The sequence below is a fragment of the Chaetodon auriga genome, chromosome 16 (genome assembly GCF_051107435.1).
Source record: "Chaetodon auriga isolate fChaAug3 chromosome 16, fChaAug3.hap1, whole genome shotgun sequence".
In the NCBI taxonomy this organism is placed as follows: domain Eukaryota; kingdom Metazoa; phylum Chordata; class Actinopteri; order Chaetodontiformes; family Chaetodontidae; genus Chaetodon; species Chaetodon auriga.
Window position 1 is genome coordinate 14900370 of NC_135089.1, and position 12655 is coordinate 14913024.

The window sequence follows — 12655 nt, forward strand, 5'->3', positions numbered from 1 at the left end:
GTGTGTTTTTCCAATGTTGGGCATCTTATGTATCTACTTTGTGTATACACTTTATGTTATAGACTAAATATCATAGAACGATGCAGCGATAATAATAATAATAATAATAATAATAATAATCATAATCATAATCATAATCATAATAAAAACCGTGTTGCTGTTGCTTACTTCCACGGAAGGTATGGCCTAATATATAATTCATACTATTTCCATTATCTGCTGCTGACACGCAGTAGTGATGCATGAAACATCGCGGGGCGTGCGCGCCCAGCTTGGCTCTCGGTGGCTTTCTCGCGCGCATGTGTGTGTGTGTGTGTGTCTCCCACTGCGCGCTACGTCCCTATAGCCGGGCATCACGTCACGTGTCAGGGCTCCCGGGTCCTGGGCCAAGTTTTTCCGTGTCAGATCATCCACGGAGCTTCAAGCCCGGCGACAGACACGGTCCGACCCTCCTGCGCGCATCTCCGCTCCACGCTGCGTAACCAACACCTCAGCGAGGATGGACGGATGGATGCACGCATGGATGTGGATAGATGTTCCCGTTTAACCGAACGCGCAAATGAAGACCACCTCAAGTGATTCTTTGATTACTTTCAGTGATATTAACGGCTCTCGGATTACCTGCGATCTGTGAAAGACAAAAGAAGTCAGGAGCGGTTTTTTTTTCTTTTTTTTTTTTTTTGCTGTTGAGGAGAGAGAAGAGAGGAAAGAAAGAAAAGGAGAGGAACGCTCCGGGTTGCTGAGAAAGGCTGGGTGCGCTAGAAACACGGAAAGTCACGGATCATGCTTATGGGAACTTCCGATTCCGTCTCAATAAGGTATTTTAAAAGACTAAAGTTATTCTGTTTGCCTGTGTTGTCTTAATACTTGTCGAGTCCAGGCTTGAGTCCACTTTTTAATGACGATAAAAAAAAAGAGAAAAAACACAGGTGATGGGCGCTCCGTCCCTCCAGGCGGGTTTTATTTCCTTTGACACCGTTTGAAATGTAAGTAGTTTTTCTCCAGCTATTCAAATGAGAGCATGTTTAACATTTGTGCCTCTTTGTCACACAATCCACTCAGAGGAGCCTAGAACTGCCTCAACCGTGAGATGCGCTTTTCCCATAAAACGGCAAGCGATGGACAACAAAGCCCATTACAAAAGCCCTTAACGGAGAAAAGTCTGTTAGCTGGATTATGATGACTAGTGTTTTGCTCTCGATGTTATTCCACTTATTATAATAATCAGGATTAGTGTGGCATATATTGTGTGTGCGTGTGTGTGTGTGTGTGTGTTTTTTTTTCTTTTTTGCGCATTCCCTGCCCACCATTGCGTGGTGTGGGCTAAAAATCTCCAGTAGACCAGAGACAGAGCAGTCCATCTGTTCAATCACATAGCAACAGGAAGAGCGAGGACACAGAGTAAAAAAAAAAAGAAAAAAGAAAAAGAAAGAATACCCAGTATTCCCATGATATTACAGTATTACGCTGGAGTTTATTACCTTATTGTAATGGTCCCATTTTTGTGTTTCTAACTATATGGAGTCAGAGAAAACAGCAAACAATGGTCCCTCTGTGCTGCTCAATAATGACTTTAATCATTTATCTCTTGTATTCACGCAGCATTCATTTGATGCTCCAACAGAGATGTCTTAGTTTTGTGTCATCATTTTTTAATTTATCATAGGGTAGATCATTTTCCAGAGGGCAGAGAGACTCACAGAAGGAGGAAGTGTTTGAACTGACAAAGAGCGCAGTGAAATACATGCTCATGGAAAGCCTCAAGCGCTGCCAGGCTAGTAAGCGACTATTGAAAATCTGTATCTAGATTGATTGGAAGCAAGTACTTTTGCAGCTGAGGGATCGGAGGAGGAAACTGTCTGAGTGTTTATTTGGCTCATTGTACGATTTGTCTCCAGTTGCTCTTAGCTGAGCTGATCCGTCTCCTTCACCCTCTTCCGTCTCTGCCACTGTTTCTCTGCATCTTTGCAAATGTTCTTTCCTCTTTCCCTCCATCTCTGCCTCTCTCACCACGCCGTCGTCCATCTTTGCACCCCTCCCGCTTTTCCGCCTCCCTCTAACCTCTCTCCCTCTGACCTCCCCTCAGAGTGGCTCTGCCTGATGCTCTATCATGACTGATGGCGAGGGGAGAGCGCGCTTTCAGTACGCAGAATGCCCGGAGGGGCAGGAGCAGGAGGAGGTGCAGCAGGAGGTGAGGCTCGCTATACCGACGCCCTACAGGAAGGACGCCCCGGGCCACGATGTTGACCCTGGAGGAAGCTGTGATGAGGAGGAGGAGGAGGACGAGGAGGAGGAGGAGGTGGAGGTGGAGAGGAAGAGGAGGGGCAGTAGTCGTCGGGGCGAAGGAAGAAGATGGAGCCCTGAGGTTCAGGAGCATGAAGACCAGGAACCAGAGCTGGAAGTGGAAGTTGGACCAACACTGGGAGTTCGCATCACGGCTCCTATTCGTGATCCAGACTGTGTCTCCGAGGAGGAGGAGCAGCAGCCGTACCCGGCCCTGGCCCCCGTGGCCTTCTTCTGCTTAAAGCAAACAACGAGGCCTCGCAACTGGTGTCTTCGCGTCGTCTGTAACCCATATCCTTTCACGTGCTGGAAACCTAACTCAGTCTGACGCCTGCTCAAACCCGGCGTCCTCACTCCAGTCTCTGTGAGTATCGCCAAGCTTCTGCACACCGCTTGATTTAAAGGTATGTGATTCATAAGCTTTTCAGTCCAAAACACACGTCAAACGTGATGATGTCATCGGTGGCTGCAGCCTCCTAAATCCTTCACGCTAGCTATATAAATATAGCTACTTGCTTGTTCCTTTGAGACTAAACAAGCCCCAGTAGCTGACTCCACACTGGTGAAACTCCACTGGTCATTTGTCTCGCCACTGGGGCTGAACTTCCTAAGAATGCCATTGTTTGGGAATCCAGGATGACTAATGAAGTGTGTGGCTGTATATGTAAGACAAAACTGGTCTTGCCGTCCTGAGCTCTTCTTCATTGAGAACATAGTAGACGTAGAGTTTCTCTCCTGATGGTTTACATTTTGATCTTGTTTAATGGTCTGTGCTTGTCTGCGTGGTTGAAAGATGCCATTAGTCACCAAATCTGATCAGCTGGTCATTCAAACCACACTGGCGTGGCTGCGTGAAAGAGGTATCCTCATCATCATCATCATCATCCTTGTTCACATAAGCGACAGAGCAAAGTGGGAGCTCTTTGTCCACGCTGATGTTTTCAGAGTCCGCGGGGAGCAGCAGCATAGGCAGTCCTGTTCTCATGTGATCACATTTGGTAACATCCTTCCGCTGATTATGTGTGCGTTTCAGCTTGTTTCTGGCTTTGCTTTCGCTCTTGTTTTGGTGTACTTTACCTGCCTTTTTCTTGGCTGGAGATGTGCTGGAGTTGACTGCAGTTGTTTTTGGATCATCTCAGACTCACCTGCCCTGTGTGTTTGAAGATACACATCATTTACCTCTCGTGGGCGTACAGGTTAAACACTATCTTTGAGCTCACACCATCCCTCTGCTAACATCTTCTGGCAGCCATTTTGTGCTAAAAATCATTCATTTTAATTCAATGCAAGGATGCCAAGTAGTCCAAATGAAATCAGTTTTTAGCTGCTCGTGTCTGTTTTAGTATCTATTATTACCTCTCAGCTGAACATCCTGCCTGCCTGCCTTTTCATCTGTGGGATGTTTGAACACACTGGAGCGCAGGCAAAAAAGAACATAATGTGCATCCAAATCCAAGCACTATGAAAAGAACTTCAAGATGAACCACTGCAATGTTGTTTCATTCCTGATGCGGGGAGGTGGGTGGTGTAAAAAAAAAAAAAATCAGGACCAGAGTCATATTTATTTGCTAAGTACATTCCTGTGTACCTGGAATCTAATCTGCAGGGTGCTCAGAGTATGAAAGTACGAGCAAAATGCAAACTTATTCCCTCCCCTCGTGTCCTCCATTTGTTTTCTCATGTAGCTATAGCTGCTATAGAGGCTGTAGACTCTGACTGACTGCGTCCACAGATGATTTTGTAACAGCGCTGCATGATGTTTTGGTTTCTTTGTGTGTGTGTGTGCAGACCCATGGTAGCAGCAGCCTGGAGGTGGAAGTGTACCTTTCTGGAGATCAATCTCGACGACTTGCTTTAAAGTCTGAGAGGATCGAGACGGTGCAGACAGGTAGATAAGCAGTTAGATAAGCAGAGTTGTTTCCTGAGTGCGCCGCTGTAAAGCTGAATGCGTAGATCTATTTACTTCTCCAAAGCTTGTCAGCTGAAGGAAGAGGAGTTGATGATTCATACCTCATTTAGGCAGACACAGTGACGCGGGTCAAACCCACATCGATGGGCTGTCTGAGTGGGTCAGTGCCAGCTAACCCTCCTTAATGACCCTCCCCGTGACAAGGATTGAATATGGATCTGATGCCACCTGGCTTTGGTGAACTTCTGTTTCTAGCAGGGATGGAGATTGATTTAATGAGATGCACATCTCCGCTATGAAGCGAGTGATGATATCCTGTGCAATCCCCAATGCTATACTGCTGCTGCAATGACTCATCATACTGTACATGCTAACCTTTAACTGCACTGTTAAAGACACATGCGTTTAGTGGGAATAGCATCCATATAGTTATATGTTAAGCTAATATCTGCTGCTGTATCAGTTTAGCTCTACTACAAATGCAGCTAAATAGCATCCTTCATTAGACCCCTCCTGCCTGCTTTCTAATCTCATCTTTCAAACTCCAAACCCCAAGTTTACGATGCCGGCTTTCTGTCCAGTGTTGTAAATCTCTATCTCAAAGCTCCCTCCAGAGCCACAGAAGACACTATACCTATGTTTTTGTTTCTGTTCTCTCAGACTGACTAAAACTCCTCGTGATGAGCAAACTGTGTAATACATTTTTGTGCATTTTAAAGTTTGAGAAGTGGGCTGATGAGGAGACTGTCGGATTGGTGTTCTTAAGGAAAGGCCTGCAGGTCCAGAGACTGTCTTAAATCTGGTGGACCTGGATGCATTCGCCTACTCCATCAAGTGTCCCTGAGCAGTAAAAAGCATCTCTTCCAGCTCCAAGGTTTCTGCTTTCAGAAGGGAATTTCCCTTTGGGGATTAATATCACAGCGATATATCCGTGCTGCTCAGTGTAGGCGCTGAAGAACCCAGCCATGGAAATGAAAGGCATGTTGTGCTCTCTCACAGAACAGAGGTACTCGGCGAAATTAAAATCTTACACAATTCAGGGAGGCTGCCCCTGCAGTATGAGCAGTTACATTCAGGTTAGTTAGAAAATAATTTAAAGGGGATTGAATTGGCAGACCCATGCAGGCAGCTTGGAAATCATACAAATGCACATCTTGTTGGCTGTTTTTAAATGAGTACGCCATGAAGCGGCAGGGATTCTGGCCAAGTCTGCTTCTTCTTATGCCGCTTCCACGCAAGAACTGAGGGTGTATTTAGGTAATTCAAAGGTTGGACTCTTCAGTTACGTTTTTGAACTTGCTTTCACATGTTTTTGTTTTATTGGAGGTATTGTTCCAGAGCAGAGAATGTGCTGATTATGTACTCTGTATGCATGGAAATCCTTCATATAAGGGTTTTATCGTGAATAAGAACAAATTTGAGCAAGCAGATGCAGACAGGGGTAAAGAGGGGTAAAGTCTAAAAATGAACCTTACCAAGTTGAACACGCAGGCTTAAACACATAGGACATATGGCTTGGCAGCCTGCTGTTTGGCAGATGTTAACGTTGCGTTACATTATGTCTGTTTTGTTCACAGCGCTGTAGCAGGGATAACACTGCGGTGGCTGCTGAGGTATACGATGAAGCAGATGCTCCTATGGCCGGCACATGTGCTTTCCCTGCCTGTGCTGATCTGATTCCAGTTGAGCGCTGATGGTTTAAGATGTGTTAATGTTTGGCAGCAGCAGGGACTGTGTGTACCCAGAAAGCATGTCCAATGAACACGGCACACTCTATCACATGCTTGGCATTGCATTGTAACCGCTTGTTTAAGACAGGCACCAGGTTATGTCACAAGAGCCGATCTCTCTGGACAGCTCTGTGTTTTATTCCTCCCTGTCTGAGAACGTGTGTGGGTGTGTGTGTGCGCGCAGGTCCCACTGTGTAAGCATTGCAGAGTTGGTGGTCTACAGCGGGCTATGTAAATATTATTTGCAGCCTAAATGCTCTGCCACTCAACCACACAAAGGCATGCACGCACTGGATAACGTGTGAGTCTGAAGCGGAGAGACAAAGAGATAAAGAAAGTTAAATAGTTGCTTATCTATTTTTCATTGCTGGAAACGCTGATCTTTGTTACAGCCCTATAGTTCGTCCCTTTGCATGCTGGAGATTGGACGAACCAGAGATCAAATACAATGAATGAATGAATGAATGAAAAGCTTTGTAGTCCTTCGGGGAGTTTACTCGACGACGACGGGCACGGAGGAGTATCAAAACCCGTACCTGACAGCAGACGATAAAACAGAAAAACAATAGTTCCACGTGCTGCAAAAGGTCTGATCTGTTACTTAATCACACGTGAGTGTTTGTCGTTCATCACGTTCCATCGCTGATCCCTGATCAGCTGACCTGCTCTCTCGTCTGTACGTAAACGTCTGAGCAGAAAAATGTCTTTGCTGCAGCAGCGAGCTGCCAGAGGCGTTCATTTTATTTACCGCTTCGCCCCCGAAGCCCCCGTCCCCCCATACAATACAATGAACGGAAGAAACTGGTATGGATTTTTTTTTGAGTGGCTTTCATTTTAAAAGCGACACAAAGACCAGTGCCTACCTTAATATTTCAACAAGGAAGCTTTTGTGGGTCTTTGTAGTTGTAGGTCCATAATGAGATACTTTGCTATTGATGCGTTCAAGCTCCGAGTTTGTCAGCTGCTGAATAACAACCGTTTTTAGAGCGGAGACGTCTTTGCTCCTTGTTCATCTCATACATTGTAGCTTATAAGTGCTTTTTTTTTGCATTTGGCTGCTAGCAAACCACAAGAAATAGAGAACAAGTGAGAGAAACATAGCGTAGACAAAAAAAAAAAAAGAGCTGACTTGTTGTTTGCTGAGAGTTATTATCCAGCTCAAGCAAGTTATTAATCTTCTGAAGTGGAAGGCTGAAGCGATTAGTTGATTAGCTGAATACCTGATTGACAGAAAATTCACCAGGAATAATTTTGAAAACTGATTCATTGTTTGATTTATATTTCGAGTGAAATGCTAAAATAAATGACTGGTTCCAGCCGCTCAAACGTCGAGATTTTGAGCTGTAGTTTGTCTGATATGAGTTTTGAACTGTTGCTCGGACGAAACAAGCAATCTGAAGACATCACCTAAGGCTCAAGGAACTTTTTCTGGACGTTTTTCACTATTTTGAATCGTTTTATAGATAAACTTGATTGAAAATGGCAAATTGATGTATTGATCCATCAACCGACAAAGCACTCTGCAGATTAATTGAATATTGTTTGCAGCTGAAGTCTGCTGAAATGAATGGAAAACCAATGACGGCTTGTTTGGCAGTAATGTGAAGCAGCTGACGGTCCACAGTCTAGAATCTGTAAAACCAGAAGAAAGTCCGAAGCGGCACTCTATGCAGCAGATAATGTGATGCAGTCCATCATACCTGAATCGACTTTTTCAGTGCTAATACCTCCTGTGACGCCGCCACAAGACTGAATGTTTAGGAGTTGCACTACAATAACGAGCTGATTCATGCTGATTAAATCAGATTGGGGGCCAGACGAGGTTAATCCATTACAGATGAGTGGATTCATCATGCGATCTGTCTCCATTAGTCTTCCTATACTCTGAACGTGTTGAGAGGGCCTCTTGTACCTCTTTCATAAATGAATACAGATGAAGCTGAGAGACGACACACGCGCGCACGTAACGCTCACACACCCGCAATCACGCAGAACGGCGGTCGATGTTGGCTTATTTGGAGGATAAGAGGCCTTTTCTGGATTTCATTTAAGCCTTATTTATTCTTTGACTGTTTGAGGTGTTGGCAGGTGGAGCTGTTAACCAGTTGTATGAAATTGGAGGTTTATTTAATATAAATATAAATGAAGAATGGGAGATGAGTTGACTTCAGGGTGATGAGGGGCCTTGTTTGGAGTGGGGGGTGTGGTGGGGGGATCTAACAACCTGCAGTACAGTGATGATAAAATGACCCATAATAAGCCCTGTCCTCAGGGCAACAAGTTTGAATTGTCCACTTCCTCTTACTCCCACAGTGATGCCATTTCAAAGGTCCCTCTCTCTTACTGTGTGTTTGTGTCTTAAAATGACTTCATCGCTGCAGTGTGAGGGATAAAGAGAGCTGGCCTTGATGTCAGCAGGTTGTCCTCCTCCTGCTGCCACTCAGACAGGCATCCTGAGGTGTGTGTGTGTGTGTGTGTGTGTGTGTGTGTGTGTGTGTGTGTAAGCACACAGACAGGCTTCTGTGCAGCACTCTCCGCCAGTCTCAGTGCTCATCTCGCTGTATTTATATTGAGCTGTGTTATTCGTGTGTGTGTGTGTGTGTGTGTGTATGTGTGTTTGATGACTCATTTTATTTGGCCTGTGCTCATCATAGCAGCAGATTGGGGGTCATGAGGTGTGTATCGCTCTAGAGACAGAGGGATCCTGTCTCTCTGACGTATGAAGTCCTGGCACACCTTGAAATATGTGTGTGTGTGTGTGTGTGTGTGTGTGTGTGTGGTTGTGTGCATGCATGTGTGCAGTATATGTGTAGTGAGTCTAACTCTGCGTTGTGTTCTGTGATGGAGGAGCAGACTTCCAAGGATGTAATTTTAGCACTTGATTGCGAGGCACCAGGCACACTAATCTCATTACTTCTGTAAAATATTTTACGAAAAAAGCAGCAGCGCATAAACCCACATACCTGCAGTTGCAGCGGACAAAGCATGTGCTGACTCTCTCTCACACAAATGCTCTGTCTGCTCGTGTAGTGCCATGAACAGTCACAAAATGCTCCATGCTAGCCAACACGGTGCAGACTTCTGCATAAACATAAATGCGAAAGATCAGCTCCAAAAGGTAAAAAGATCGGGAAATTCTGAAATGTGGTCCAATCGTAGCAGAGATTACTGAAAACTGTCAAGTAGTGAAAGCGTTTTTGTGTTGATTTGTATGTGTGTGTGTGTGTTTGTGGTTGGGTCGCTGTGTGTGTGTGTCCACAGGGTGTTAAGTTGTGTGTGTCCTGGGATTACTTCCAGTACAGTAGGATCTTTGTTCATCTCCAGGCTCTCTGTTTACAGGGTGCTTGGTAAAATGATCTGGAACTAATAGCGCTGACTTGTTGTCATGTGTGTGAACGCAGGGTGTGCGCGCATATGCAGGAGTGCGTTTGTATGTACTCGGTGGTATGTGTGTTTGTGCGCTGTCACACACACCGTGTATTTAGGCAGTGACCCTTCCCTGCCTCTGGCTCTGAACGTCTGAGCTCTCCACAATATGTGTGTGTGTGTGCTTGTGTGTATGTCTCAGCTTTGGTGTGTTTGTGCTGCTGTCATGATGATAGCTGCTCTCTGTGAAATTATGGCTAGCATCAGGGTTATGGGCTGTGATTGGTCGGTCATTGTTGGGTGAGAGTTACGTTATATTAGATTAATTAAGCAGATGCTGTTGCCCGTTGTCACATACAATAAGTTGTCTGCTTTGGTGTGGTTAAGATTAAAGCTATGATTCAGCATTTCGGGAAATACACTCATTCGCTTTCATGCTGTGAGTTAGAGGATTGGCGCCACCCTTGTTCTTGGAAAGTAAATATTAGGCTGCAGTCAGCAGCTGGGTAGCTTAGCTTAGCATAAAGACTGGGAAACAGCTAGCCTGGCTCTGTCTGAAGGTAACAAAATCCACCTACCAGCACCTCTCAAGCTCACTACAGACATGACAATAGCATTTAGCTATTATTATTATTGTATTATTATATTAGATTATTGTATTACTGGCAGGGAAACGTATCCCATATGAAGACAGTGTGTCGACATCGGCGTGTCTCATAGAGCTTTCTGCAAGGCAGCCAGGTTGTGTTACATGAGAGCAGAGTGACGAGTCTGATGTGTCAAAGGTGAAAAGGTCAAGCTGAGTGAAGCTGGTGGCTACTGGTGTTCAGGGTTACAGGGTTAATCTGTTAAGGAGTAGATTATAGAGTTCTTGAACATCCCGCTGCTGTCTAAACACAGTGAAATAGGTCATTTCTATCCTGCGGTCTTATTAGTGCTTAATATGTCGTGAAAATGAAGGTCCAAATCCCCATGCGTCGTCCTTGTCACTGCTGACTGCACAGTTGGCCCGGGGAGAGCCGCAGACAGACATGTGTCACAGAGGTGACACATGGTGCTGCCAGACACCTCTTTCCACCTGCCAGTGATGAGCTTCACCGTGAGGAGAGGTGTCCCGACACCATCAGACAATCCAAGAATAGCCGGCTAGCCATTTCACGGTATGTTACTGCTTTCATCAAGCATTTCTAACATTTGACCCTAGTGTGTGATATTAGACCAAAAAAAGGCAGAAAAGCAGTAATAAAACAGAGAAGGTCGACAGGAATGAATGAGCTGTATAGTTCTGTTCTGTAGAGGAGAACAGCGTCTCAGATCCGTCTTTTCACTCAGAGAACTGTCACTCAACTTCCCTGTAGTAGCGGTGCCACTCTGATTGGCCCTCCTTTACCGTGGGAGGGCTTTTCGGCAGCTGTTGCCATGGCTACGCATCATGTTGATGATGGTCTAGAAGTGTATTCTGCGTTTCCATGGATCAGCCCACCACCCAAAACCTGCTCTGTCACTCTCATCATTGAAATGCACGCAGCAAATGTGATGCAGTCTTTAAAAACTCCCAGTCGACTGCAAATGACGACGGGAGGCGAGCGCGTGTGAGTGCGTGCAGCAGGTGGTAGGTAGGTGTCAGGCAAAGCTGACACAAGGCTGGAGAGAGAGGACAGATGAGACAGAGAAATTTCAGAGAGGAGAAAGAGAGACAAGGATGGATGGGTGGCACGAAAAGAACACAGAAAGTCAAGAAATGGAGGAAGGGAGGAAGCAAATGAAGTCCGGGATAGAAAACAGACGGGGGAGGTCAAAGAGAGAGGACAGGAGGCAGGAGAGCAGGATGTCGGAAAAAGATGGGAGTTAAAAAGTCGCGACAGGAAGGAAAGGATGAAAGGGATAAAGACGAGCAGGAACACGGCGAGGAGTGAAAAGGACAGAATTTGCTCATTTAAATCCAATCTGTTCTGCGTGCTGTGCGCACTTCACCGCGGCGCTCCCGTCCGACAGTTGGACACGGCGTTCAGCCAATGAAAAGTGCGGGTGACGAGCACGTACCTCTCTGCCCTCTCCACCTCTGTTGTGCTTTCTATTGTCTTTATCTGCCGGTTGATGGCTGCTGCAGTGAAGATGCAGTGGCTTTCTCGTCCTCAAGACACTCTCTCAACCAACCCCTCCTCCCCCACCCTCGTCCTGCCTCTCTCCAAAAAAGCTGCAGCTGAATAATGTGTGCTCTTTCTTTGTTTCTCCTTCTCTCTCCTCTCATTCCTTTGTCTTTTTCTTGCTGCCAAAACGTGCAGGAGTCCTGACTGCAAATGCATCAAAGCACTTGTAGATTTAGAAAAAAGAAACATGTATTTTTCTGATGCTCTGTGGAGGCAGAGATCAGTTATGCATGCGTTTTTCCGGCGCGCTGCAGTATGAAATATGCATATGCGCGCACACTCGTGCCATGCAAAAGGATGTTTTTTGATAATGATTACACGGTGTCATCATCCCTCTCAGGTCCCTCTCATTTGACATGGACTGAATGACTCCCAGGCTGTATTGATTTATTGGTGTGTGTGCGTGTGCTGGTGCGTGCTGTTGGCCAGGGGGTTGAGCTGGGGCAGAATAGAGTTCAGTAAAAGAGTGTATATCCCTGTTATAAAAAATAAGAGATGGAAAGACGGAGAATCAGCAGGAATAATTGAAAACTGAGCCACCGCAGATTCAGAGGGACCGCTCTACATCACAGTGCATCTCCAAACAACACACCGACACACACACACTCGCTCACACACGCCTGGTAGGATCCTCAAGACGTGCGAAATAACCCGAAAAGGCGATAATGTATTTCCTTTCCAGGAGGTGGAGCTGGGAGGGGGAGGTCAGCGCGGGGCTCCCCAGAGGCCGTGCATCGTGCCGGGTGTGCCGTCGTCAGTGGACCCTCAGTGTCGGCTGCTCCATCCTGTCTTCAGCAGGGTGCTTAGTATTCAGTTATGTTTTTAGGTCATATTGCCTTGTTGCGCTTGCTGTTCAGTGGCTGCGCCGCTGTTCCTAATGAGCTTTTTTTTTTTTTTTTTGGTTGTTGTTGTTGTTGTTGGTGGTGGTGGTGGTGTGAGTGTGTGTGTTTGCACCGCATGTGTGTTCCCGCCGTTTCCCCAACAGTCAAGCTCCACACGAATAACACAGCACTGCTGCTGATCACATTACTGTCTGAAAGATGGCAGGAATGACAGAAACACGCATGCACGCGGAAAGAGAGGCCGAGACGCACCGTTCATAACGGCCCACTTTGTATGGACGGCTTTTCATTTTGCACGGCGACGTTTCGGAGGCAGCAAGAAATCGCTCACGCCGATCCGCTTAAACGGAAGCACCCGTGTTCTCCTGCAGATTT

At 46.0% G+C, this 12655-nt stretch overlaps 1 protein-coding gene across 1 annotated transcript in view; it reads left to right on the plus strand.

Annotated features, from left to right (window-relative positions):
* The first annotated feature begins 269 nt into the window (after positions 1 to 269).
* The window catches only part of cacna1ha (calcium channel, voltage-dependent, T type, alpha 1H subunit a), a 104796-nt gene continuing 92410 nt past the window's right edge, over positions 270 to 12655 (plus strand). The window contains exons 1-2 of the mRNA XM_076752554.1: positions 270 to 818; positions 2087 to 2574. Of these exons, the coding sequence (XP_076608669.1) occupies positions 2111 to 2574 (464 nt within the window). The 5' untranslated portion in view covers positions 270 to 818; positions 2087 to 2110. The remainder of the gene's footprint in view (positions 819 to 2086; positions 2575 to 12655) is intronic.